The sequence below is a fragment of the Anser cygnoides genome, chromosome 20 (genome assembly GCF_040182565.1).
Source record: "Anser cygnoides isolate HZ-2024a breed goose chromosome 20, Taihu_goose_T2T_genome, whole genome shotgun sequence".
In the NCBI taxonomy this organism is placed as follows: Eukaryota; Metazoa; Chordata; class Aves; order Anseriformes; family Anatidae; genus Anser; species Anser cygnoides.
This window is the reverse complement of record NC_089892.1, coordinates 10610958-10635747: the sequence shown is the minus strand read 5'-3', so window position 1 is coordinate 10635747 and position 24790 is coordinate 10610958. Positions and strand designations below refer to the sequence as shown.

Genomic DNA, 24790 nt, shown 5'->3' with positions numbered 1-24790 from the left:
GTGTGAGGTGCTGGAGCAGTGAATGGGAGAAATCTCTGGGCTCCCTGTAGGGGCAGCAGGCTCTTGGGTCGCTTGCCCAGTCCTGAGCTGGGGCCAAATACCTTCACGAGGGACTCGGAAGGGCCTGGTTTGGCTTCTGGGTGCTGGTCTGGGGCCAGAGGTGCGTGTCCCAGGGAGGGTGAGTGAGAGCGGAGGGACAGGATGGGCTCCAGTCCTTGGTGCTGGGTGGAGATGGGGCTTGACCCTGGGGGCAGGTGGGGACACCCCTCTCCTTTCCTGGGCCCTGCTCATCACCTCCAGTCCTCACTTCTGGGAGTGGGACAGCGCCTTGTGCTCCTGAACACCCTTGGTGCAAAGTGCTCTGCCTCAGACAGGTGGATAAATGACCGGAGACTGCTCTGGACCAACCTTTAGTACATCTTTAATGTTTCATCTCTCCTGGGCAGTGCCCTTCCCCAGGTTCCGCCTCTCTCTGCGTACACCCGCACCAACCAGGCTTTGTGGCTCCACTCTGTGCACCATGAGGAGAAGCATTGAAAAACTGCTTTTTAACAAAGTCTTACCAACAGAAAGCAACGCAGGACCTTTCCCATCCCCTCTCACATTGTCCTGAAGTCCTTGACGGGATGGATGGCAGCCAGCTCTGACGGCTGAAGTGCACCAAGGTATCCACCAGCTGCCTATGGATTGTCCTCACCACCTTGCAGAGCGCACACGCTCAAAGCACCCCCATGGGGACAATTGCCCGCAGGCCGTGGGCTCTCTCTCAGGTCCCCAGTGTGGATGCAGCCGGTGTTTTCCAGTCCTGGGGACTGTCACAGCAGGCAGCCGTGACTCCTGCTGAGCTGTGACCAGTGTGTCCAGAGGCTCCAGGAAAGTCGTAAGCACAACACAAGCTCGGCCAGACCCCAGGGGGTGAAGGCAAGCTCTGACAGAAGTTAATTTTTAAAGAGGCTGATGCCTTGGGGCCCATGGCGGTGCTGCTAGTGGCCACGGCTGAGTGCACTGCAGCCCCCCCACAGCTGAGCTGGCTCCTGGGGGAAGCTGAGCCCATCCTCCATCCTCTCCCTTCCTGTCTCACTGAGATCCAAAGCGCACGATGGGGCTAAGCCTGAAGCCCCTGTCCCACCTGGGTCTGTCCTGGCTGCCTGGAGGCGAGTTGGGACCCCAGCAGGGGCTGCGGTGCCGGACAAGAGCCCCCTCTCCCGCTCCAGACCTACTTGAGGAAGACAAGCAGGAAGAAAGTGGCAACGATGAGGACGAGGATGCCGGCAGCAAAGCCGAGGCGCAGGTTCTCCATGGAGGCGAGGGGTGGCTGCGTGTCCAGCAGCAGCCCCCGCCCCGGCAGCCCCAGCACGAAGGCTCCCGGCGCCTCAGGGCTGCGGCGGAAGCCGCAGGGGGACACCATGCCGCTCACCGTGAAGACGGGCGCGTGGGCCGCACACGCCACCTCCATGGCCACCGAGCGCCCCGGGGCCCGGTGGGCACCTGCGGGGGCACCGCTGCCTTCTTCCTCCTCCTCCTCCCTGGGCGGCAGCTGGGCGCCACGCGGGGTCCCCAGGGCCGGTGTCGCTCCACAGCCACCCAAGGCCAGCTCCGGCACCAGCGTCACCATCCTGCAGAAGGGGCAGCTGACGAAGGCGACGGCGGCGGCGCGGCACACCAGCTTGCGCAGGCAGCTCTGGCAGAGGGAATGGCGGCAGGGCAGCAGCTGGGGCGCCCGGGCCCCCCCGGCCCCCCGGTACGCCTCGTAGCAGATCCCGCACTCCCCGCTGGCCTCCGTCCCCGCCGCCATGGCGCTCCCAGGCAGCGCGACGCGGCCACACCTGCTTTTGAAGGCTGGAGGCGGGTGACGGCCGTGCCCCACGAGGCGGGGGCTGAGCGTGGCTGAACTTCAGCCCGGCCCCGGGGTGCCCGGCGGCACTGGAGCGGCGCGCTCCTCCTCCAGCACCCGCAGCCGCCCCCGGGGCAGGGGCTCGGTGGGGGCCTGGGGCTGCCCCAGCAGCTCCAAATGCCCCGGTGATCCCAAAAGCAGGGCTGGACCCCGAAGGTCCCACCAGGTGTGCGCAGTGGATGGGTTATCAACCCCAATGCACGACCACGCAGCATTTGGGGGTGGCTGCATGTTCTGCCCATGGCCCTGTGACTCGCGAGACAGAACGCTTTTTTTTTTAAATTCCTTTTCCTTTACAGAGCCGTGATACTGTAATTATTTCCTAAATGCAATGTGTTGGGCATTTCATTATCATCATTTTGGTTTAGGCCGAGCTCACCAGGAGGAAGCAGCCCCTGTGCACCCCGCCCGGAGCTGTTTGTGCTCAGCCTCATTTCACGCCTGACCTGGGGCACGTCGCTCACGTTTGCCAGGGGCTGCTCCGGCCATGGCGGTGTCCCCGCACGCAGCTGAGCGGGGTTGGCGCTGCACCGCATGGGGCTGTGGTGGCCCTGGGGACGAAGGGCAGCTTGGCCCTGCCGGTGCCCCAGGGACAAGCAGCTGCACTATGGCCGGAGGGGGTTCTTGTGGCTCTGGGAGTTACTGGGAAAGACCCACAGCAAGCAAAAGCCAGAAAGGCCAGCAGAGCCCCAGCGAGCCCAGCCCTGCACGGCCTCAGGTGCCTGGCACGCCCTGAAGGTGTACATGGGGAGGGCTGGGCTGGTTCTGGGGAAGGGGCTGAACCCAGCTCGTTATGAGCTCCGGCACTGCCCACACCCACCGACTCCAGCTGCAAGCAGTGTGCCCCTGCCCCAGTCCCTGCCCCAGCCCAGCAGAACCCAGGTGGTTTTCTGGGGTCCGTGGCCAAGGCTGGCGGCACCAGCAAGGAATTGGCCAGGTGGCCCCAGCACGGGTGGGCAGAGGAGGGCAGCCGAGCCCCGCGGTGCCCCAGCATCCTGCCTGCATCGGGGCACAAGGGTGGGCAGCTCCTCCTGCCCCCCCGGCTTCCCAGGCATGTCCAGCACAGGTTGTTTATGGGCAGGCAGCGAACCTTGCCCCAGAGCTTGTCACTGATTACCGCTGCCTTGGGGACATGGGCGTCCACCTCTGCGAGACCAGCTGGACGGTGGGGCTGCACCATCGCTGCTGCCCTCCCCTCCCTGCCTGGATGCAGCACCGGGTCTCTCACCCCTCTGCAGCCAGACACAGGGGCCTGGCGTGGTCCTGGCCGCCCTGGGGGACCGGGGCAGGAGGGAGGCTCCCTGCAGCGCTGTGCCTGCTGGAGAGGACAGTCAGGACCTGCCGGCCTTCCTGCTGCCTCGTTGAGCCTCATCCAGGCAGGCTGGCACCTGACTCCTCTTGGGACACACTGAGCACCTGCACCCGTCCTTCTGTGCCCCAAACACCATAGCTACAAGAAGCCCAAAGAGGGGCAAGCTCCCCCTAGAAGGGACGTGCCAGCTCCTGCCAGCTGTGTGGCCGCAGCTCAACGCGAGCACAGAGGCTGCAGCAAGGACACGGCTGTGCCCAGACAGCGAGGGCCACGCGGCCCCAGCGGCTCTGCCCCTGCTGGGCTATCCTGGCACACGTGGCTGTGGCCGCCCGGCCCCTCTGCCAGGCCGCACATGTGCCGCGGGTGCTGCACAGGGACGGTCTGCCCCGGCACAGCAAACACAACGTGATCCCTGCAGAGGTGTCCGAGGTCTCCGGCTGCCTGGAAGTCATCAGAGCTGCTCCAAGATCCTCAAATTCTTCCCCGTTTTGACGTGGGACAGGAGGAGGTGACACTGGGACAGCCAGGCATGTGACAGGAAAAAGGGAGCACACAACCAGCAGAAACCAGCTGCCTTTTAATAGCTTCTCCTGGGGGAAGGGCTGCAGTGGGACCAGGCTTATCTCTGCATTTTATACGTCAAGGTCAAGAGACAAGAGACTTACTGGGACTGTTACTTATTAATGACAATGGCGAACTATCCGAATGCCAACAGACAGACGTGAGGCAGAGCTCTGCCAGGCCCAGCCCCAGCCCACCCGGACTCGTGCTGGCTCTCAGGGGGCAGGACCGCTTCCTGCTTGCAGCGCGTTTTCAACAGGGAATCCCACTGGGCTCCTCTGGCCAGAGCGGGTCCCTCGAGTCCTGGTTCTGGGGCTGCTGCAGACTCCCCTCCCATGGGAGCATGACTTCGGGGACGGGGAGCGCCTCACTCTGCCCCGTCACCCGCTGCACGTGGCTGCAGCCCACCAGCTGCCCCAGACACACTCCCACAGGTTGCCCGTGCAGAAACCCCAGGCCTTTGGCAATGACATAGGTGCAAGGCACTGTTAGCATCCCAGAGCATTGCAGACCCCTGGCCGAGTCCTCCTGCAGGAGAATTCACCCACCTTCGGGCAACAGTGCTTGACACAGGAGCACAGCAGTGCCGCGGCCACAGCAGGGGAGTGCAGAGTCCCAGGGGCTTCAGAGGCAGCACTAACTGCATCCCTGCCGAGCAAGAGGCATTTCTGAAGGCAAATCTATCAGCCGGAGAGGAGGGGGCACCAGTTTGCCCGGTTTCATCACCCAGTGATGAACCATCAGGGAATGTGGACAGCAGCTGAGGCCCGGGGTGCAGCCAGCAGCCAGCCCAGGGCTGCGTGCAGGGAGAGGGCAGTGCTGGCTATGCTGTGCGAGTGTATTTAATACTGATACAGAGGAGCATGGTCCTGAGAAGGGGTGATGAAGGTGGTGCCGGGCAGCCTTGCCTTACTCCGTCCTGCCTAGTGGCTGTAGAAGATGCGGACGTGCTGCGTGATGTCCTTGCGGCACAGGGGGCAAGCGCGCAGCTGCTTGCCGCAGGTCTGGCAGCAGCACACATGGCCACAAGGTAGGAAAACTGTCTGGGCCTGTGGGAAGAGAGAGCAGAAAGGACACAGAGAGTGCTGCTGCCCCATAACACTCATCCCAGCACCACCGCACCGCAGCAAAGCACAGGAGGAAACGGTCCTGGAGGAGCTGGGCATCACCCACGGGTGTTACAGGGTGGGAGCCAGAGCCAGCACCCTGCGCTCCGTCCCTGGGCACAGCCCAGCGCTGTTTGTGCACAAACACCTGTGCTGTGCAAAGAAAGCACTGGTGACATGAAGGGAAGAACGCCGCCAAGCGCTGCATCTGGGCCGGCCCCCCCCTCCACCCCTGCTCTGGCCCCACGCATGTGCCGGGGCCTCACCTCCTGCTCCATGCAGACAACGCACTCGGACTTCTCATCCCACCGCAGCGGGGGAGCAGTCGGGGCCACGGTGCTCGGAGCCTCCTCCTCGGGGGCGCTGGGCTCTGGGGCTGCAGGCACCTCGGCATCCACCGTCTTCAGCAGCTCTGCAAGCACCAGCAGGAGGTCTGAGCACCAGAAGCACTTCCACCTCCCACCCACTGCGCACTCATGGGGACAGCTGCAAGCTGATGGGAGCTCAGGGCTCTGAGTACGAGAGCCGAGGGGGCCGGCTTGGTGGTGCTGCGCTTCCTGCCTCTCCCGCTCGCACACAGGCCTCGCAGGGCTCTGCTCCCCACAGCAGGCACCTGGCCCTGCGCATCTCCAGGTTCAAGGATCGGGGGCCTGCTGCTACCACACAACACGCCAAGGACCAGGCAGAAAAGAGCCGGTGTTACCTGGGATCGTCTTTGCCACAGCCAGGATGTCCTGAGCTCGCCTGAGGATGGCACGCTGCAGGCCAGTCTCTGTAACACCCACCTGCAGTGCGAGAGGAGGGCTGTTAGCACTCGGACGGGAAAGCACGGAGGGGGCTGAGAAAGGAGACATCCCCAGGAGGACACTGCAAACTCTGAGGGACATATACTGAAAGACAGAGCTAAGTTACAGCTCACCCTGCCAGTGCTCTGGGAGAGCTTTCACCTACTTGGACAGGGCACAGGGCAGCACTGGCACCTCTCCCTGCATGGATGTGACACCTGAGGAGCGCTCACGTTCCCACCTGCAGGACCTGCTGTGGGCACAGCCCTGAGCACAGCCATGCTCGGCGTAAAGGCAGGTTCTGTCCCAGTGCAGAGTCAGTGTCGCCCTGTGCCGTGTATCTGCTGTCTCGTACCTTTTCCAGGTCACTGGCAGTCATGGTGCTGAGCACTTGCAAAGATATTCGATGGTGTGCAAAGACAGGCACGTACTGTTCAGCTGACAGCTCGATTAAAAGGTTCACCAGCTGCTTCTCCAAGCCCTCCTCCTGCAAAACACAAGGCAAGCTCCCAGACTTCGCTGTGGAGAAAAGGCGTGGGGACACTGCTGCCTGTCACCACGCAAGGCTGGCAGCAAGGACAGGCAACGTGCACGTTCCTGCTCTCGGGAACAAGGCCCAGCTCGCAGCATTTTGCTTCCCCAGAGACTCTAAAGCTCAAAAACCCAACAGCTGGAGGGGCTCTGGCCCCAGATGTTTTATAAGTACAACTCAAAACACCGTGTTTTAGGAAGAATGAAGCAACCATTTCGCCAGCTGATGTCTGCAGCACCAGCTGCTTTGCAAACTCCAGCTGGTCTGCACAATGGGCAGAGCTCAGATCAACCTCCTTGGGGCCACCCCTGCAGCTATTTTCACAGCACAAGGTCCCCGGCTCAGTACCAGAAACCAAGATGAGCTGTAGTGCTTAGATGGATTTGCATGTGAGTTCGGGGAGCCCAGTGGAGCTGTTTGGGGGTTTAGTTGAAACAGAACTTTACTTGCTCTGCTCCCTTATGAGCAGAGCACCATGTTAGTTGTGCACAGCTACAGTGGCAATATTAAATGCAGAAGCAACCTGGAGTTTCAGGGAGAGTGGCTTCTGGTTCAGCAGGCGCTGGTACTGGATCAGCCAGTAGTTCTCCTGTTTGGTTTCACTCTTTGCCTCCATTTCCAGCTGAAAAACAAACTCGTTCATTCAACAGCCTGAGATAAGAAAGAAGCGGTATTTAGAGCAGCCTGACCTGTATGTGTGGGGGGAAAGCAGCAGCCTGGGCTGCGCAGAGCTGGTTCGGAGCATTGCTGTGGGCACCAGTAAGGTAAGACAGGCACCAGTAGGGTAAGATGGGCCTTCTGCAGGCTGGTCCCACTTTGATCCCCACATCCAGCCTAGGATTCTGCATCCCTCTTTGGGGTGCAGAATTTTGCCCTGGTCTCCTGAAGCTCAGGAGAGTCTGGAGGTCCTCAAAATCACAAGGCCCCATGCAGACACCTTGCAGGATTGTGCTCATCCTCCCCTGTGATTTCCTTTCCAGATGGGGTAGATTTCTGATGGCAGTACCTCATGCTGCACCAGGGACTGGGGCTAACTGTGCCCCAAGAGCTTACATCATCACTTTGTGAAGTAAAAGAGGTCTCTGGATCTGAACACGGCCCCTTGGAGCCCTCCCCTGTTCTTCTTTACCCCCATGCTGACCCACGGATTCTCTCCCTGCAGCCAGCCCACGTGCTTCCTTGCCTACAGCACATAACTAGGGGCCTTCGTTACCAGTATTTGTTGCAATTCTTCTTCCCTTTGCTTCTTTTCTTTGAGCAGCTGCTGCAGCAGGTAACCAAGTGCTTGCCGTTGCTCCATGATCACCCCCTGCAACAGAAGGACTCTGGCATCCACACCTCCAGACCACAACACTGCGAGCAACCTCCCGGCCCTGACTGCCAGCAAAGCACTCACCATGCCCAGAACAGTCACAGCAAATGTTAAAGCCCTGCACTCCGGGGGCCCTCAGCATAGCTGAGCAGATGGCCTCAATCCTCTCGTAGGGGTTGGCACGGCAGACCCATTTCTTCTGGCCCTGCACTGCCCACCAGCCAGCAGTGCCAACCCTCAGCGCACCCAGGACAGCCCCAGACCGTGCTGGCCTGCAGCACACCACTGAAAGTTCATCACTCTGCTAGAAGTTCATTCAGTGGTGCTCATCAGAATTGTTCATGGTTCCCTTCAGGTCTAGGAGCCTGCAGGTAAGCAGCACAGGCAAGGTCGCAACCTCTCCGTGTGCCAGGGAAGGGGAAGCCATTACTGCAGCCACGCTACTGAGACCCGAGGAGAGGGGAATTGACTCAGGAGCCTCAGACACCCTCATGGCCATGGGGTGTCTCTGCACGGTTCAGTCCAAGTAAACTCACACCTGCAGAGAAGATCACTGACTGAGCAGAGGCCAATAGGCATCAGCCACAAGGACTTCAGAAGTCCGCGGGCAAAGGGACGAGGATGCTGTTAAGAAGGCTGACCTCCAGAAGGAGTGGTCTGGGGAAACCTTGGCTGATCAGCAACTGAAATAAGACTTCTACCTGTACCCCACACAGGGGCCTGGCTCTCTGTTTGAGTAGGAGACACAAACACCTGCCTCTCATGGCTGATCAGAGATGTTTTGCCCTGGTAGAGGCAGGAAAGCTCTGCTGAGCGGGGACCTCTGCAGAGGGAGCAGGAGCAGCAGCAGGCAGCACCGCTCGCCACATGCTCACCTCTCCCAGCCAGGAGCAGCAGCTGCCCAGCTCACCTGCGCTGGTGGAAACCCACCAGAGCTCTGCTCTTGAGGCAGCAAGTTTTTTACCCCAAAGTGGTAGTTTAGCTTCAAAAGCAGTAAGATGTACAGCAGTGCAAAGCACTGCACTATTTCAGGGCTTCGCCTTCAGAGACGAGTGCAGTTGCTCAGCCTCCCCAGGAACCCGGACACGTGCTGAGCGCTGCAGTTCACTTCTCAGGAGGAGGAGGAAGCGAACTGTTCTTCCCTGGAGCTGGCTAATGACAAGTGGGAGCTGCTCCAGAAGAAAAACCCAGGCAGGTTCAGCTAATCTTGAGAATAACTCTCCCACCCACCCGTGCTGCGGACACCCCATCAGGATTGCTCTCTCCCAAACTGACCTTGCAAGAGAACAGTGCAAACACCTTCCTTTCTCAGGTTGTTTACGGTTCTTCCTGCTTTTAAATGATTTATCAAGCTCATTACTAAAGCACCTGTATCTTAGAGGAGGAGCAACAGTCTGCTGCACAGCAGGTATCGAACGTGACTGCAGAAATGCTTCTGCCGAGGCACTTTGTGGGCACTGCCTGAGCAGTAAGGGTTCAATCACAGCAGGAGCTTTTGGGCTGTAGACTGCCAAATGGCAAAGGGGATGCAGACAGATGAAGCTGTCCCATGCCTTATTTCCTGGTGTCTGGTGCTGAAGCAGCAAACATACTGTGCTGCCCTCCAACCGACATGCAGGTGGGTACTAGGACAGATCCTCCTTTTCTCAGGCTGACCAAAAAGGTGACCTAGCCTGGCAGAAAGTCCACACAACACAAAAACTGATGCAAAGGCATAGTAACAAAATCTAAAGCCAAGCTGCTTAAGCCAAACTTGAGATTTCTTAATGAGTGACTGGGGAGGAATTCAACCCATTGAACAGTGGGATGGTGAGGTGGAACAGCCTGAGAGGCATGGCTTAGAAATGAAGGGGAAGAGCTGACAGCCACTATCGGCGGGTATTGAAAACCAAAACACCACACAGCTATGTGAGAAGACATGGGATGCTCAGCAGGCATGTGTTTCTGGGACAGCCAACAACTGGATCACAAAATCCTTCCCCACCCAGCAAACCTAGAACTGTCCACTTCTATCGGGGCAGGTTATTTGTTCCCTGAAAATTCGCCAAGATGTTTAAGAGCAGCAGCAATGCTTCCATGTTACCAAGACAAAGAGAGATTTTTGGTGTCCTGTGGGTAAGTGCCCATCTGACTAAGCATAAAACCATCTCGAAACTGCAAGGAGCAAGAGAAGCAAGTTGAGCTTTTGCGATCCCAGAGCAGAGAGAGGGTGGTGGGGCAGCCCCAGAGCCCTACATACCTGCAGCGTCTCTGTGTCCAGTTCTTGCCTCTTTAACTCCAGCTGTGTCAACTGCAATAACTCTGTTTCTATTAATTTAATCTAAACAGAAGATGAAACATTTTTACTGACATTTGAAATGACTTTAATTTATGCCCTTTCAAGATGAGGTCTAACTACTGCCCTCGGAAGGACAACACTGCAGAGCTGCCCAGAAGTTCGGGAAACCTGCTAGTCCCCTTCCATGACACATGCTCTAGGGCTGCTCTTCATCCCGTGCCTGAAGAGCTATGTCCCCCACTCTCTAATTGCCTCTCTGCTCTAAACACCTTCTGTTCAAGTCTAGAAGCACACTGCAACCAGCTTGTTCAGCCAAACCTTGCAGCCACTCTGGAAAGCAGCAACCGGTTATCAAAATCCTCACAGCACCACTGATCAAACTGCAGATGGACTGGGGGCAGGGTCCTGGTTTTTAGATGCTTCAGCAAATCCCGTCATGATACATGCTCTTTCAGTCAGGGCAACTGAGACACAGAGAGGTGAAGTGAGTTGCCCCAGACCCCACAGCAAAGCCAAGAAGAGAGCCCAGCTCACCTAGCTGCCAGGCTATCTGCTCTCCCCAGGCCATGCTGCTTCATGTGCGCCACCTACCACGAAATTCCTGCTGACACTGGGGCTCTGCAGCAGGCAGCACCCAAGGCTCCTGCCCTTTCCCTGGCTGTGCAGGATGTTGGTGGGATGGGACGTGTTTTAATAGCAAAAGGCCTGCCCTGTGGTATCAAGGCACAAACGCCCTTTGTTTCCAAAGCAAGTGCAAGCAAACTGCTGGGCTCTTATGGAACTCATGCCATGGAGAGTTGTTAGAATCATCTCCTGGATCGTCTGTGCACAATCCACAGGCTTCTAGCACAATGCAAAGATCGGTCACTGAATGACTGAATATACCAAAGCTCTTAAGCTTATCTACCAACTCCAGACCTGAGACTTTTCTCCTAGTGTCAGATCAAGAGAGGGAAGACTCCTGGAGCACTGTGTCAGAAACCAGCTTCCCATCTCCACGCATCAACCACTGCTACTTTCCCCACCAGCTCTTGCTCTTCCCCCTGACTATTGCATTTCACCTTCTGCAGAATGGAGCTCAGAAAGGCAGGCTGAGAATGGGAAAGAAAAGGTGAACTTATGGCTGAAGGTGCAGTTCCCATGTGCTGGATGGAGATGCAGTGGACTCATGTGGAGACAGCAGCCCTGCTAAGGCTACGGAAACCGGAAGGAAATTGTAATTGCAATTGCAGACCATCCCTACGGAGCCAAGGCAGGTCTGTCCTCTAGTGACCCCTCTCCAGCATTTCATCCACATTAGTGCTGAGATGACTGAAGCAATGGCGATTCCACTACCTCCCCAACTGTAAAATCTGCCTTTATACTATCTCCTATGGAAGTGGGAAACTGTAGTTTAGCCAACACTGCCCAATGCTTTGTTACAGAGCTCTTAGAAATACAAGAGCTCATTTCCTTCAGACCCTGCTCTGTGCTCACAGCACTTCGATCTTCCTCAGAAGGATCTCATCAAATGATGGTATGAGCTGAGTAGCTGTTTGTTCTTCCCTCTGTTGCTGACTCACCTGGTTCCTGATCTGTCTATGCATAAGATCCTTCTTCAGCTGGAGAGCTTCAAAGGCAGCTTTCTGCATCTCACTCTAAGGGACAGACAACATCCTGCTTAGTGAGGGTTGTTCATTCAGCTGCAGATGTGCTAAGAAACTCTGCTACCTTGCAGTGGCTCACATACATCTAAATAGCGCTTACTCTGCATTGACAGTATCCAGATTGCACCATGACAGACCTCACAGTCCCAAAAGGTAAAACCCTCTTTACAGCTGGACAAAGAAGTCATAGTCATGTTCTTCAAACACACAAGCTGAATGCTGCACAAGAACCTCACCTCTCATTTTCAGCAGCACTCAGCAGCCAGGCTGCTAGGTCTGTGTAATAGGCCGTGGCTTGCCAGCTCTTCTGAAAAATGAGCTGAAGTGGTCTTATGTTCAAAAGGAAGTATTCAAAAGCAGCAAATGCTTTGTAAATGCCTCAACAGGCATAGGCAGCTTGTCTAAAGTCACACAAGAAATCTGCCATAAAGACAGGACTTCTGTATCAAAATCCTCTACATTAATCATCAGACCAGCTTTGCTTCCCATGACTAATGTGCCGCTGTCCTTTATGAAAAGTTGCTGTCTGGTTAAAGAATAAATACATTTTTCTCTCAACCAACAAAGTCAGTTTGTTAGAATATCAGACAGTCTCAAAGTTTAGCAAATAGTGTCTGTCCTATAAAACAACTTCTGCAAGCAGCCCAGTCCTGCCACCATTGCTCCTATGCCTGCCACTCAATCCTGCTTTTGCGTGCAGTTGCTTTCCTTCGAGCCCCCCTGCAAACAATTTGCTCTCTTGCCTACCTGCTGCAAGATCTGACTAACAGCCTTGTTCTGATCCAGCTGTTGCCAAGCCAGGATTTGCTGGAACTTCTGATCCATCTCAGCCAGGCTGCAAGAAGATGTATTTGTCATGGAGTTACTGCGTCTGTAACTGGAGTTACTGGGTCTGAGACTCTTGATACAAACAAGAGGAAAAGTGGGTAACAGAGAATCTAGAAATGGAGGAATTTGTTACAGAACAAGGGTGAACAGCCATGACTCGGCACAGCTGAATGCTCTGATATAAAACCTTCCCTATAACCAAAGCAAACCTGCACGACAGCCTTAGCCAGAGCAGAAGCACCACTGCCTGCATATGCACAGCTCGAAGTGCAAACAGGGGCTGCAGCTGCCCCAGCAAGCTGCTCAGATGGTGAATTTGCACATCAGCATTCTGCACTGGAAAGGGTGTGCTGATGAAGGAGACCCAGACGATGTGGTCATGTATTGCTGCACTTGCATGCAGGACTGTGCCTGCCCACTGCCCTCTGCTGGGCAGGACACAGGTGTATGAGGTTATTTCTGTTCAGTGTTTGCCAGAAACTGCCAGATTAAAATTTCTCACATTCTTACAAATAGAAAGAGCCAGAATGTTCTCTGCACCTATAGCAATGAAAAGTGATCCACATATATACAAACATCCTCCATGTAATGCTTAAAGTCAAGAGGACTTTTTAATATTCTGTGCCTTTTCCACATATTGCGAAGTGTGAGATTTTTAGGTATCCTGTTGTAACACTGCTCAATTCCACCTGCCATTTCATTGCTGATGGGAATGGAAATCAGGGCATTTACACAGTGATTTCCTGAAGTGACATGTCTCAACTTTCATGTGTCAGTGGACTCAAGGTCTCATAGCTTTGTGGGTGATAAACTCCACTAGTTCAAAAATTTTTCCCCCAAAATTCTTTATTTGTTTCACTTCCCCAAAGACCCTGCAAGGAACACCACATTTTAGAACAGAGTCAAGTTTTTAAGAAACAGAAGGTGACTCTGTAATTGACCATGAAAAAATCTCAGCTCTCTTGTCTCAGAGGAACTGGACTTGGATCTGAAGAAAAGACAATCCCAATTTTCTCTGTAATTTGTCCAGGAGAACTATCAAAACGCCACACTAAGTGCAACAAATGAAAGGCTCTGGCTGCTGCTAACAGAAGTCCTGCACCGTAATTCTTATCTTCTCCATGAGAAGTTATTAAATGCAATGAAAACAGGAACATTATCCTGTAGACAATCCTGGGAAGTGACAAAAGGATTTCTGTACCACAGTTTGACACTGACCTAGCTAACAAAAAAGACCTCCATATTTAGCAGAATGTATAAGGTAAAATAAACAGTGCAAAAATGTGATAGTTAATTCAAAGTATGATTGACAGGCATTTTCTTGTGGTTAAAAGGTGGTTCATTCAATCAAGTTTGACAGTTTCTTTAAATTGTATTGTCACCTGCTCACGTACAGCTGTCCTGCTGCATTCCAGCAGCTGCAGAAATTCCTGGCTGTTTATATGGGAATTACACCAGGGACTGTTGGCAAGAAAGGGACTTTACAACAACATTACCTCCAGCCCCAGAGATCTGCCACTGTACCTGGAGCAGGCCTGGTTGACAAGGTCTTGCCGACGAGACTCGTAGGTCATTTGGATGAGCTTGTTCTTGTAGCTCTCGGCCAGCATTTGTTGCATGGCAGCTGGGAGACAGAAGTGCTGTCAGTCTGAAACAGGAGCTGGTGTCTAGAACAGACACTAATCTGCCACTGCTGCTACAATAACCTGCAATTAACAGTGCCTTCTCTCTCATTTCAACCTCTCCTAGTTTTTTCCATTTCATTCACTTACAAGCAGATTCATTCAGCTACCAGAATCGTAGCTATTTACTGGGAAATTAGATGAGCGAACTCCACTCTGCCTGTGCTTGCATCTCTTCAGTGCTCGGAGGAGCCAAGTCACTGCCACTGACCCTCAGATGGGCTGCAGCCCTGCCTGTCCCACCACGAACAATCCGTCCCTTGGTGTGATAACACACACACCATTTCCCTTGTAACCCCACCAGATCTGTTCCTGTTCATAAGGAGCAGAAATGGTTCCCTTGTTCCATTGTTGCTTACCTCCTGGTAAACCTCCTGCCTCATGAACCTGAACAGTTAACATCCGTTTGGTACCTCTAAAATATGAAGCACTTTGCGTGCACATGGGATGGCTTACATTCAGTCTCAGACTGCTCGTGCAACACGCTCTGGCTACGCCAGGAGCATAGCTCACATCTCGGAGACCCAGCAGTGAGCTGCAGGTGGAAGCACTGGATCAGCTATGGTAAACGTGCTGCCCCCTGCCACTCTGCCCTGCTGCACCAAGCAACATCCCAGGACGTGTGTGTAACAGAGCATCTCCCATCTGGTTATCACCTATTCAGTGCACCTCCAAAGGAACCGGGTCTTTCTAGTACCTTTTACCACCCCAAAGAGTTATCCACACTTACAGGCCACTTCCCTTCTGCGCAGTTGCTCCGTCTCCTCCTGTGTTATTGCCATCAGCTGTTCCATCCTTATTCTAGCAAGTAAACAAGAACAATTCAGCCTGTCCTTCAAACAAGCACTATCTCACTCCTCCTCTGCCCACCCGGCTCAGAGCCCAAAGGCTGGGCAGATTCAGCAAGCAACCTGTGCAGGAAAGCCACACGCCCATCAGAGACTCAAAGTGTTCTTGGTAAAGGTCCTCTAAGTCTATGGGAGAAATCATAAATCGTGGGAACAATTGCTTTTTATACTGGAAAGCTGATCCCAGAAGACCTAGCAAGGGTCTGGAAAGTCAACAAAGAGAAAAAGAACATCAGTGCAACGTGCACACACCGTCACCAAGCACAGTGCCAGCCCCTTGTTTGGCTTTCTTTTCCCTTGAGGCTTGACGGTCACTTCAAAGCTGACTTATGTGAGTAATGACACCGAAAGCAGGAGCCTGGCCTCCATCCCCACCTCCTCATTCTTATTCCAGCACAATTATACATAACACCACTTAATAGATCAGGAACTGGTTTGACTGAAAAACTATCTGCCATACAATGAGATTATTTTTCAGCCAGGTCAGTTTACTGTGTCATAGCACAAACACTTGGCTGAAGGGAGGGGACAACATATAGGCGGGGGAGAGTTGGGGAAAACCAGTATTGGAGGCAAAGCTAGCTCAAAGTGTTGGCTGAATGGGAGCATTGGCTTTGGTGTATTCCTCCCAGCCTGTACACATTTTTGGGCCACCTTTGTAGATGCTTTGCTTTCCAACAGATACAAGATTTCTGTTGGTCCGTGATAGTGGAATATAGGGGCTTGTTCCCAAACTACTTAGCTAGGACCTTTTTGAGATGAAAAGAAGGTGCAATCACCATCTCATGGGGTTTGCCAAACTGAGTGAACTCAGGCACATCTAGTCCAGAATCTTGCCTCCAGCAGTGATCAGAACCAGCTGCTTCAGCCAAAGCAGCAGGAAACCTTTCAGATAGCAGGTCTGAAATGAACTTCCCCTAGCTTAAAGTGAATTCATACTGGTGGCTCTGCAACAAAATCTCAACCCTCCTTCTAGCTCCTCATCCCTTTTCTGGAAAATTTTATTTCAAGATACTTACCTCTCATTCTCCAATGATTTCAGAATGTCTGAACTTTGTTTTTGCCTAAAAAAAGATAAAACAAAAGATTTTCATCTGGCTGAGCAGCACACCCTGTTCCCCCCAAGGGGCAGAAAACAACTTTGCTTCTGCACAAAGAGCAGCCTTAAGCAGGCTGGTAACCTTGTGTCAGCACTAGCACAATGGGAGATTCAGCATATCTAGGTCAGTGGTACCTAAGAACCAGTGTTCAAATAAGTACATTCCGTGAGGAATTTTTCCACAGCACTGCAAAAATTCAGCAGCACAGATATCATAGAAGCATAGAACAGCTCAGGTTGGAAGGAACCTTAAAGACCACCTAGCTCCAACCCCGCTGCCATGGGCAGGGATGCCACCCACTAGGTCAGATATGTGTGACACATTTTTTTGTGATGCTAAATTCCACTTTCTTTAAGTGGGATTTTGTCAGTTCAGCAACACACCATCTATAGATATTGATCCTGGTATTTTTATTTGCAAACCTGTGAGCACAGACCCCAGTGCAAACAGCCAAAACCAGTGTAGCTAATCCATCTGAGAAGGGAAAGAAACATAACTGTATCCACAGCAAGGACATCAGAGAGGTCCCTACAACTTCACTGGGTTTGTCTGTCCAACACAGGCTCGCCGGGACAGCCTGGCTCTGTAGCCAAGCCTGCAGGCCCTTTGGGAAGGTCTGTCCAAAGGCTGCAGGCTGGATGGTGAATGCAGAAAGAGAACATCCCATATCAGGGATTTACCCTCAATTCTTCACCAATCTCCTAAGTACCAGGACCGATCAGTTCTGTTAAAACTCAGAAAGGTTGGAATGAACACCTCTGAGTGGGACAAAATAACATGAGCCCCCATGGGCCAGAGTTCACTGCAGGACACCCTGGGGCTGCCTTACCTCTGATTGTCCTCTATCAGCTTCTGGATACGGCTGGCAATGCCTTGCTCTGCTTGTTTCAACTGCTGCAGCAGTTTCAGGCGCTCCTCCTCCAAATGGCGCTGGTGCTGTGTCAGACCCTTCTCCAGCCTCATCTGATCCTAGGCCAAAGCAAAAAATAAAAATAAAAAAAATGCAAAGGTGGTCAGTTTAGGAAGGGCAGTGTCTTGTACAAGGCCAGATAATGGACAATTTGGTTGCAGTGACCCAGGCAGATCCTGGGAGATCTTATGAAAAGGAGAACTCTCATCAGCTGGGACAGCCTAATCCCAAATGAAATGAGGAATCATTTCAAGGTGCATTCAAGGAGATGCAGAGAACCTGTGAAGCCAAAGAACTATAGATGGGAAAGATGAAAAATGGAAGTACTCCAATCTGTACAGCCAAACATCACTGCTCCCACCTGTCAAGTAACTGTTAGAGTGTCCCTAACAACCTGAGAGAGAAAGTGGAAGAAAAATACTGAATACAGTGAATTAGCTGCTGTCTCTAGAGGGTAAGTTTCTGCATGCTTGGACACTTGGAACACCACTCCACTTTGAGTCTCTCTATGGCAACAAGCACAGCCCTGCCTCAGCAAGTGGCAGGGCCAGAGTGCCTGCCCTGAAGAGACCTACCTCTCTCACTGTCTGCAGTATCTCATCCTTTTGACTGTTGATCTGCTGAACAAGCAGAGCATGTTCTCTTTGCCCCATGTTCAGGCGCCGCTCAAATTCAAGCTTCTCCTGCATTTTTTTTTCCTGAGAAGAGTAAGAAGAAAGATGAATGCCAGAAACCAGAAGACTGCTGGCTTTGCTCCTTCTCAAACAAGAACAAATTCTGGCAATGTAAAACAACACACAGGAATCCTCTCAACTACGAGAGAGAAAGACAAATGGCAAAACAGGAGGCTTGAGTAGGTGATAGAAATATTCTGTCCTCAGGAACCCAAAAATTGTGAAGCAGAGATTGCTGTTCTTTTTATGACAGTCTCCAAACTCCCCACAACTCATTTGATAGTCACAAAGCCAACATCCCAGGGCACCAACCCGTACAACAGAAACAGAGAGAACTGGAACTGCTCGCTCATGAGAGACTCTGCAGCTCACTGGCGGTATTTGTCAGACAATTCAGTCACAGATTTCCCCACACTACTGCCTGTGTTCTGCAGTGAGGAGTGAGCAGGTCTGGGGGGAGTTCTGCAAGATCTCAGTTCTCAAAACATTGTTTTGGCTGAAAAAACAGATAAAGAAATGGAAAACAAGACATAGAGGTGGCCCTACTCTGCAGACAAAGTACTTGCAAGGGTTCTTCCTTACCTTCCTCTTCTCATAGTCCAAGAATTTGTTCTGAAAAATAAACAGCAGATATTTACTCCCAGGAGCAAATTTTTGTAGGTATTATTAGCCCACTTTATATCTTCCCCTAACTGAGTAAAGACATCAACCAAAGGCACAAGAAGATTAACATATCCACAAAGCCCAGTCATTTATGTTTCTCCAGGGGCACAGAAATTTACTCTGTAGTTGACAAATAGCACAGGAATTAACACAGCTTGTCAAAATTAGAGGCCTAGCCTCATCTTTCCCAGGAAGGGCTGGCAATATCCAGCACTTGGCTGCGAATCACAAGGTGCTTCTGCAGTTTGCTGTCCCTCAAGACATTATTAAAAACGTGTTACCATGCTGCACACACTGTATCACACTGTCATTACTGTCCCTTGGATGCGTCATTTTCAAGATAATGATTAAAACTGACATAGCTCAGAAAATATGCACAATCACAGAAAAAAATGGGTCAGAAGAGACCTCTGGAGGTCTGTACTACAACCTTCTGCTCACAACAGCACTGAATTCAAAGTCGGAGCAGATTCCTCCAGGCCTTGCCCTGGCAAGTTCTGATTATCTCCAAGGATGGAGACAGTTCTCTGCAGAGAGCCTCACCTGCCACTTGCTCTCCTCCTCCAAGTACTTTTGCACTGTCCTGTCCACCCCATCCACGGACGTTTCTCCTCCATCGCTCTCCAGCGCAGGGAGCACGTACTGTGAGGGAGGGTAGTATGCAATTCCGCACTCTGGAAGAGATCAGACACAAAACAAGACATTTGGTGCCTAAAGACCTTGGCAGCATGACTGAGGGCTGGCCTATGTGTGAGACAGCTTCCAGCTGCGCTCCCTCTCCCCCAGCATCGATGGGTAGCTACAAGAGCTTTCAGCTCAGGTCTAGCAACAAGAAGCTGGGAGAGGAGATAGTGCCATCCCATTCCCACCGGGAAGGCAATTAAACAACAGCACGCAGGAGGTTGTGGAGAAGGGAAGCACAGAAGCTGGGAATGCTGTTCCCACTTCTAAAATCAGAGGACAGAACTCCCTCCAGAAACAGACTGAGCACTTGGAGCTGGGCCAGTGCTCTGCTGACCTACTTGGAGAGAAAAGCTTCCTTTACACAGGTACAGGCATGTTCACTTTGATGGAGCTGCAAAAGAGAGTTTGCTGCCCACACTATAATAAGTTCTGACCATCCTTTTATGTCAAGGATTAGGACAATGTCTGACAAAGCATTTCTCCTGCACAAAATCTCTGCCAGACCTTCCTGCCTGTATTAAATACAGTGTTTTATAAACTCACAGTACATTGTCTTTGTCCTCTGAGTTTTCCATCTGCTTCCATCTTTCTTTTAGGAACACATCAGCCCACAGGCCCCCACGCCCTTTCTCACAGAAAATGAGGGTACAAGGGACCTCAACTGACTGCTGAGTCTACCTCCTTGTCCCAAGGCAGGGTCAGCTGTATCTGTGCAATGCCTAACCCTCCCACTGGAGAAAATACAAACGAGAAAACAAAAGCACAGAGAGATGCAATGACTTTGTACGGTCACTCAGAAAGTCCATGACCCAACTGTTCTGATGTTTTAACAAAACCATCATAAATTTCAGTTTGCAAGTGAGAAGCAAGCCTCAGTGAAGGACTCCGGTTTTGCTGTCTGCCATCAAGGACTTACATGTAACTCCTTGACCTGCCTGCCCCATGTGCAGAGCATCAGAAAACACCTGAAGCAGAGCTAACCTGATATTTGTGCTTTGTAAACACAACCTTTGAATATGCCACAACACCTAATTAGAGCACAGCACAGTCCCCCAAGTTCTCACCAGCATCCACAGACTTTTCTTGCTTACCTTTGCAGAGGAACTGCTGAATGGACTCTGTACCTGCACTGCAAATATCAGCTGATGGGTAGGTCATGGAAGAAGCGTCCAGGGTCAGCATCTCCAAAACAGAACACACAGAGCTCCAGTTTATTCTCACAGCCCAGCCGGAGTCCAACTGCTTCAAGGCTGGGGACCCAGGAAAGTGAACTGCAAGATTTGACTTGTACCCAGTAACAACCAAACCACAGAACATTTGTCTCAGCGTGTTAACAGTGCTAGTGTTTTCCTCTGCAAAGCTTTAAGACTTCTCAAAGAACATGGAGCAGCAGATGGAATATTTAATGTCATATCCGGTTGAATGCCTAGATTTATTAAAAGGGAAAGGAAATCTGCCAGATCACCTTTTCTGCTGGTAGCGGAACCAGTTTGCCTTGCAAGTCCCCAGAATTTCACTTACGAAGTGATAATTTCACATTACCCCAAAAACTGACATAAATGCAAGGTTATATTGAACTTTTGCTGGGTGTTTAACAACTTTCAGAGCAGTGGTGATTCCGCTGTCCCCTGATTTAGGAAATTCTGAGCTGGTTCTTCAGTGGAACATCCGCCTCATGCAGACATGTCTATTTTGTCTTTAAGCACAAAAAAGCACAGCGCTTCTCAATTACATGCATTTTCTACTACATTGCTGTGTGCCGGAGCCCTTAAGCATGACACACAGGAAGAATGGTGATGCAAAAAGGGCACTGGGAGAAGAGGAGCACCAGTAAGAACCAGTGGAAGGACCATCTTCTGTTTTGTTCTCCTGTGGCCAACAAAAGGACCTAATGTTGCCTCCTGTTGAGCAGAGTTTAGCAGGACAGCCCAAAAAGGAACTCCTTTATCATCAAACACAGGGAAGCAAGCTGAACAGATCCCTAATCTCAAAGACTGCCTACAGCAGAAGTGAAGCCTGATGTGTGCTCAAGACAGGACAGCACTCCTACCCTCAGTGCTGGTGTCTGAGTCAGCCCTGTTGCCTGACATTTGCACAGTTTAGTGCTGACAAGTTTGGCAACCAGAAGGTAACAAATCCATAAAAATCCTGATGCTTGTATCATTTTGAATGTGCTCTCCAGGGATCCAGAAACCTATGGAGGCTGACAGTGAGTCAGAGATCTATCATGGCAACAGAGGCAAAAACCTCATCAGAAACATCTCAGAAAATCTGCTCAGTCAGAATCAGCCTCGGTGGAAAGTGCCTGAGTCAATCTGAGTCCACACGCACAGTCTGTGCTCTCGGAGGCAGCTGTGGCAGAAAATACTTGGAGGCTTATTCCCTATGGATTACTTTTGCCATGGTTAAGCCATGGCAAGAAGTGATCAGAAAAAAACAAAGCAAGAAGAATATGCAAAACTAACTTTGGACACCATGAACCACATATAGCCAAGTTACAATCCCCTACAATGAGTGCTGCCCAAGCCCTAAAAATTTATTCTCTATGCTAAATTTATTGTTGTATAGAGCAAGGACGAAGGAAGGCAGCCTGAAGCAGAACAAACAGCTGGGAAGGGGAGACACAGAGACAGCTGGCTGGGTGCATACCTCCAGCGTGCGGATGTGAGCCAGCACCCGGGGCAGTTCTTGCAGGAGGTTCTCGCTGATATCCAGAGAGCGCAAACTCCGCAAGCCACTCACAGTTGCAGGCAGCTCCTTCAGCTTATTGCCTACGGGGGGAAAAGTCATTTAGTGCCATGCAACCTTGCCAAAGCTGCATCCAGCATGTTCATCTACTGGAACACCAAACTGTATCTGTAAGAGACACCTGTGAGCCGCTTTCTGTACTCTGCTACAGGGATGGGGTTGTCACAGGGCACACCAGGACTCCAAATACCGCCACTGACAACCAAGGTAAATGGGATCGACTTGTACACAGCCCAATTGCACAGATCCAGCAGCACTTCCACAAGCCAAAACGGCCTTCTCGGCTGAGGTCACTGCGACAGACTCCACCTGTGCTCTTTATTAGGAGAATATTCATAATATGGAGCCTTCCCTCCTTCAGTGTAAATCCCAGAGACAAGAGAAAGGGAACTGAATGTGGGACTGCAAATTTAGAGGTCAGAGGCCAGATGCTGCAGATAGATACAGCAATAAGCTGAGCCACACCTCCAAGTTCCTTGCCCTCCATCTTCTTCCCTGTTTCAGCAACAACTCCCTGTAACAAAGGCTCCTTTTTCTCCCAGATTTATGGCATGGTGTATCAGGAAAATGTCCAAGAGTCTTAAAAAAAAGATACAATTGTGACCTTAGTTTTAGGGTTGTGCAAACCTGGAAGGTTACACAGGCTCACAGGAGTGAGCTCTGGGTGCCCAGCTCTGTATAGGTCTCATGCTTCTGAAGGAAGACGTGTGCCTTGAGCCCTCTTAGCAGCCCTCATCGCAGAAATGAGTTAGCTTGGACGTTAAAGTGCTGGCAACATGCAGGCACACACAGAAGCTTTTGGCTCTTGAGATCAGGCATGATGACCGAACAAACTCTCCTTTGAAAAAAGGCAGTGGGATGAATGAAATTATCATCTGATGATAATTGGCTGACCCAAGAGCCATGAATTGAACCATACGCCACGAAATCAAGGCAGATAGTGTGTATATTTGTTAAGAAGCAGTCAAACAACCATAGTTACTCCTACTAACTCACAGAAATTTTTGAATTGAAATCTGTCTCATGTTCTTCCTTAACATTCATAATGTAAACCATTTGGTTCCTGCCTTGGTTCAAAAGTATAATTCCTAATGCAGCTCAACACAACCCAGAAAATAAATGGTGCTTTGCCCAGAGCACCAAGAAGAAACATGCCATACCTTTCACATTGAGGATCTGGAGCTGGGCAAGATCTCCTATAGATTGTGGAAGACATTTTAAGAGATTCCGTTCAAGGTTTAGGACCTAAGGTATTAACAGAAAAGATATTCAAGATATTCTTTATACAGTTCTCAGGTTTTCTATACATCTATGCTGTTGGGACTACCTTCAGGCCCAGAAGGCCAATGTGAAAGTCATTTTAGATACTGCCTTCTAGGTTATAAGAATGAAAAAGCTATTAGAATGAACCCTTAATCATCTGACAAGGAAAAACGCATGTCTATTAATACTGCTTAGATCCGTAGGCTGAAAACCCAGAGAGTTTTTTCTGATTTTCTAGAACCCTGGATACAGATACATCTAGCTACTGCATTATTGTTGGCTGTATTAACAGCCAACAGCCAAAGTAGGTGCTGAATGCAGATGCAGGAAGTGGAAATCTGAGTGTCCCTTCCTCCCAGGCCACACTCCCCCAGCCCAGTGCACACAGGAGAGCAAGTGGTGATGCCATGCATCCAAAGGTGCGCCCTCAAACAGAGGGGATCCTCAGAGGTGCACTGTGACACACCGTGCTGAGTTCTCAACATAATCACACCAGGGAGAATGGTAAAATCTGAATATTTTAGGAATCCAACTGGATTGGAAACTCCAGCTCCACTTGCTCACAGCCCTGGCTTGGCACAGTGTGAGCTATTCGGACTAACAGCCCTTGCACTAAGCAGGGGCTATATAATTCAGCATGCTCTTCTCCTGGTCTCCCTCTCCAACAAGCCAGTTCAACACAGTGACAATAAAGTCAATGACACAGATCTGACACATTGAGGATCACCATTTAAATTGTAGCTAATTATAAAACAAATAGCAGTGGAACCCCATATTCATGCTGTCCCTTAATGTGCCTTTTACAGACACTTGGGATACAGCAAATCTTTTACCTGAAGAGATGTTAGCTGACCAATATCAACAGGAAGTGATGCCAGTTGGTTATCATGCAGATCTAGAACCTGGAAGAGCAGATAATTTCACCAGACAATGTTGGGGAAAGACGCTAAGGTGCTAGAATGAAAGGTCATGAATTATCAAGCAATGAAAGTTATTTTCTTCCAATAGGGCTTCAAAAAGTGGCTTTAGTTTTCAACGAGACACACGCACTTAACTCTTAATTCTTGCAGATCTTATGAAAACTCCAGCCTCCATACATTGATAAAAAGAAACAGATGATTAGGGAGAGGAGTGACACCAAGGGAACTGTTCCACAAAATTGGATGAGCCAAGTGGCTAAATTATCCCCATGAAACCAGCCCGGCAGGAAAAAAAAAAAAATGTTTTCTGCAGGGTCAGTGAGCTGAACTGCTCTATGGAAAGACCAGCACATGGAAATACCAACACTAGCACTGGCACAGGGAAAGAGCAGGACTACTGCTGAAGATATCCTACTCTGGGGGGCAGTGATCTGCTGGAATGACCTTGCCTCTTGTGGAACCACAGCACAGGGGTGGTGGAGCTGGAAGCCCTCACCATTTATATGACAGGAACAGCGACGCTGCCCTGTCACACACTGTCCCCCTTCATCAGTTTTGTTCACATTCAAGTGACCCACCAGTGAAGGAAAGAGAGGGATCCACCCCACAACACACTCCACCCTTGGCTCTTCCACCAAGACGGACCACCGCTGTGAGAGGCTGCTGAGGGGGGAAGCGTGAGGTAGTGCAGAGGATAACTGAAGCCCGGGACTGCCTATGATTTTAGACAAAGCACTCAGCTACCACTATCTGTTTACTTTGGAGGTGGCTGATCTGTAAACCCACGAAAGGAAGGTTTCACATTTTGTTACCAGTTTCTGGGAACAACAGTCAGACAGGAAGATTTTGGGGGGGGGGGGGGGGGGGGGGTTAATGCAGCCAGAATGCAAGGAAAAGAGGTTGCAAATTAACAGTTAAGAGTTACAATTACCTTCACAGTTATGAGACTCAGAAGGCTACAGGACTTTGGAACTAAAGATGTAAGATTATTTGTATGAATAATCAGCACCTGAGGAGGAAAAATCCCATTGAAACATGAGCACA

General features: G+C 51.3%; 1 protein-coding gene across 6 annotated transcripts in view; it reads right to left on the bottom strand.

The window, feature by feature from the left end:
* Positions 1–405: 405 nt before the first annotated feature.
* The window catches only part of LRSAM1 (leucine rich repeat and sterile alpha motif containing 1), a 31953-nt gene continuing 7568 nt past the window's right edge, over positions 406–24790 (bottom strand). For 3 of the 6 annotated variants that reach the window (XM_048054481.2, XM_048054487.2, XM_048054475.2), the window contains exons 5-25: positions 24678–24755; positions 23660–23728; positions 22724–22808; positions 21465–21586; positions 19907–19997; positions 18675–18805; positions 18051–18080; positions 17370–17492; positions 16714–16853; positions 15804–15848; positions 14667–14737; positions 13779–13878; positions 12174–12261; positions 11343–11417; positions 9742–9822; positions 7404–7499; positions 6714–6812; positions 6014–6145; positions 5577–5658; positions 5140–5285; positions 406–4816 (exon numbers count right to left, since the gene is read on the bottom strand). In XM_048054481.2, coding sequence (XP_047910438.2) covers positions 4691–4816; positions 5140–5285; positions 5577–5658; positions 6014–6145; positions 6714–6812; positions 7404–7499; positions 9742–9822; positions 11343–11417; positions 12174–12261; positions 13779–13878; positions 14667–14737; positions 15804–15848; positions 16714–16853; positions 17370–17492; positions 18051–18080; positions 18675–18805; positions 19907–19997; positions 21465–21586; positions 22724–22808; positions 23660–23728; positions 24678–24755 — 2010 coding nt within the window. In that variant the 3' untranslated portion in view covers positions 406–4690. Of the gene's footprint in view, positions 4817–5139; positions 5286–5576; positions 5659–6013; positions 6146–6713; positions 6813–7403; positions 7500–9741; positions 9823–11342; positions 11418–12173; positions 12262–13778; positions 13879–14666; positions 14738–15803; positions 15849–16713; positions 16854–17369; positions 17493–18050; positions 18081–18674; positions 18806–19906; positions 20066–21464; positions 21587–22723; positions 22809–23659; positions 23729–24677; positions 24756–24790 lie in introns of those variants that run through there. The other 3 variants (XR_010826015.1, XM_066980526.1, XM_048054500.2) reach the window with 3 other exon arrangements.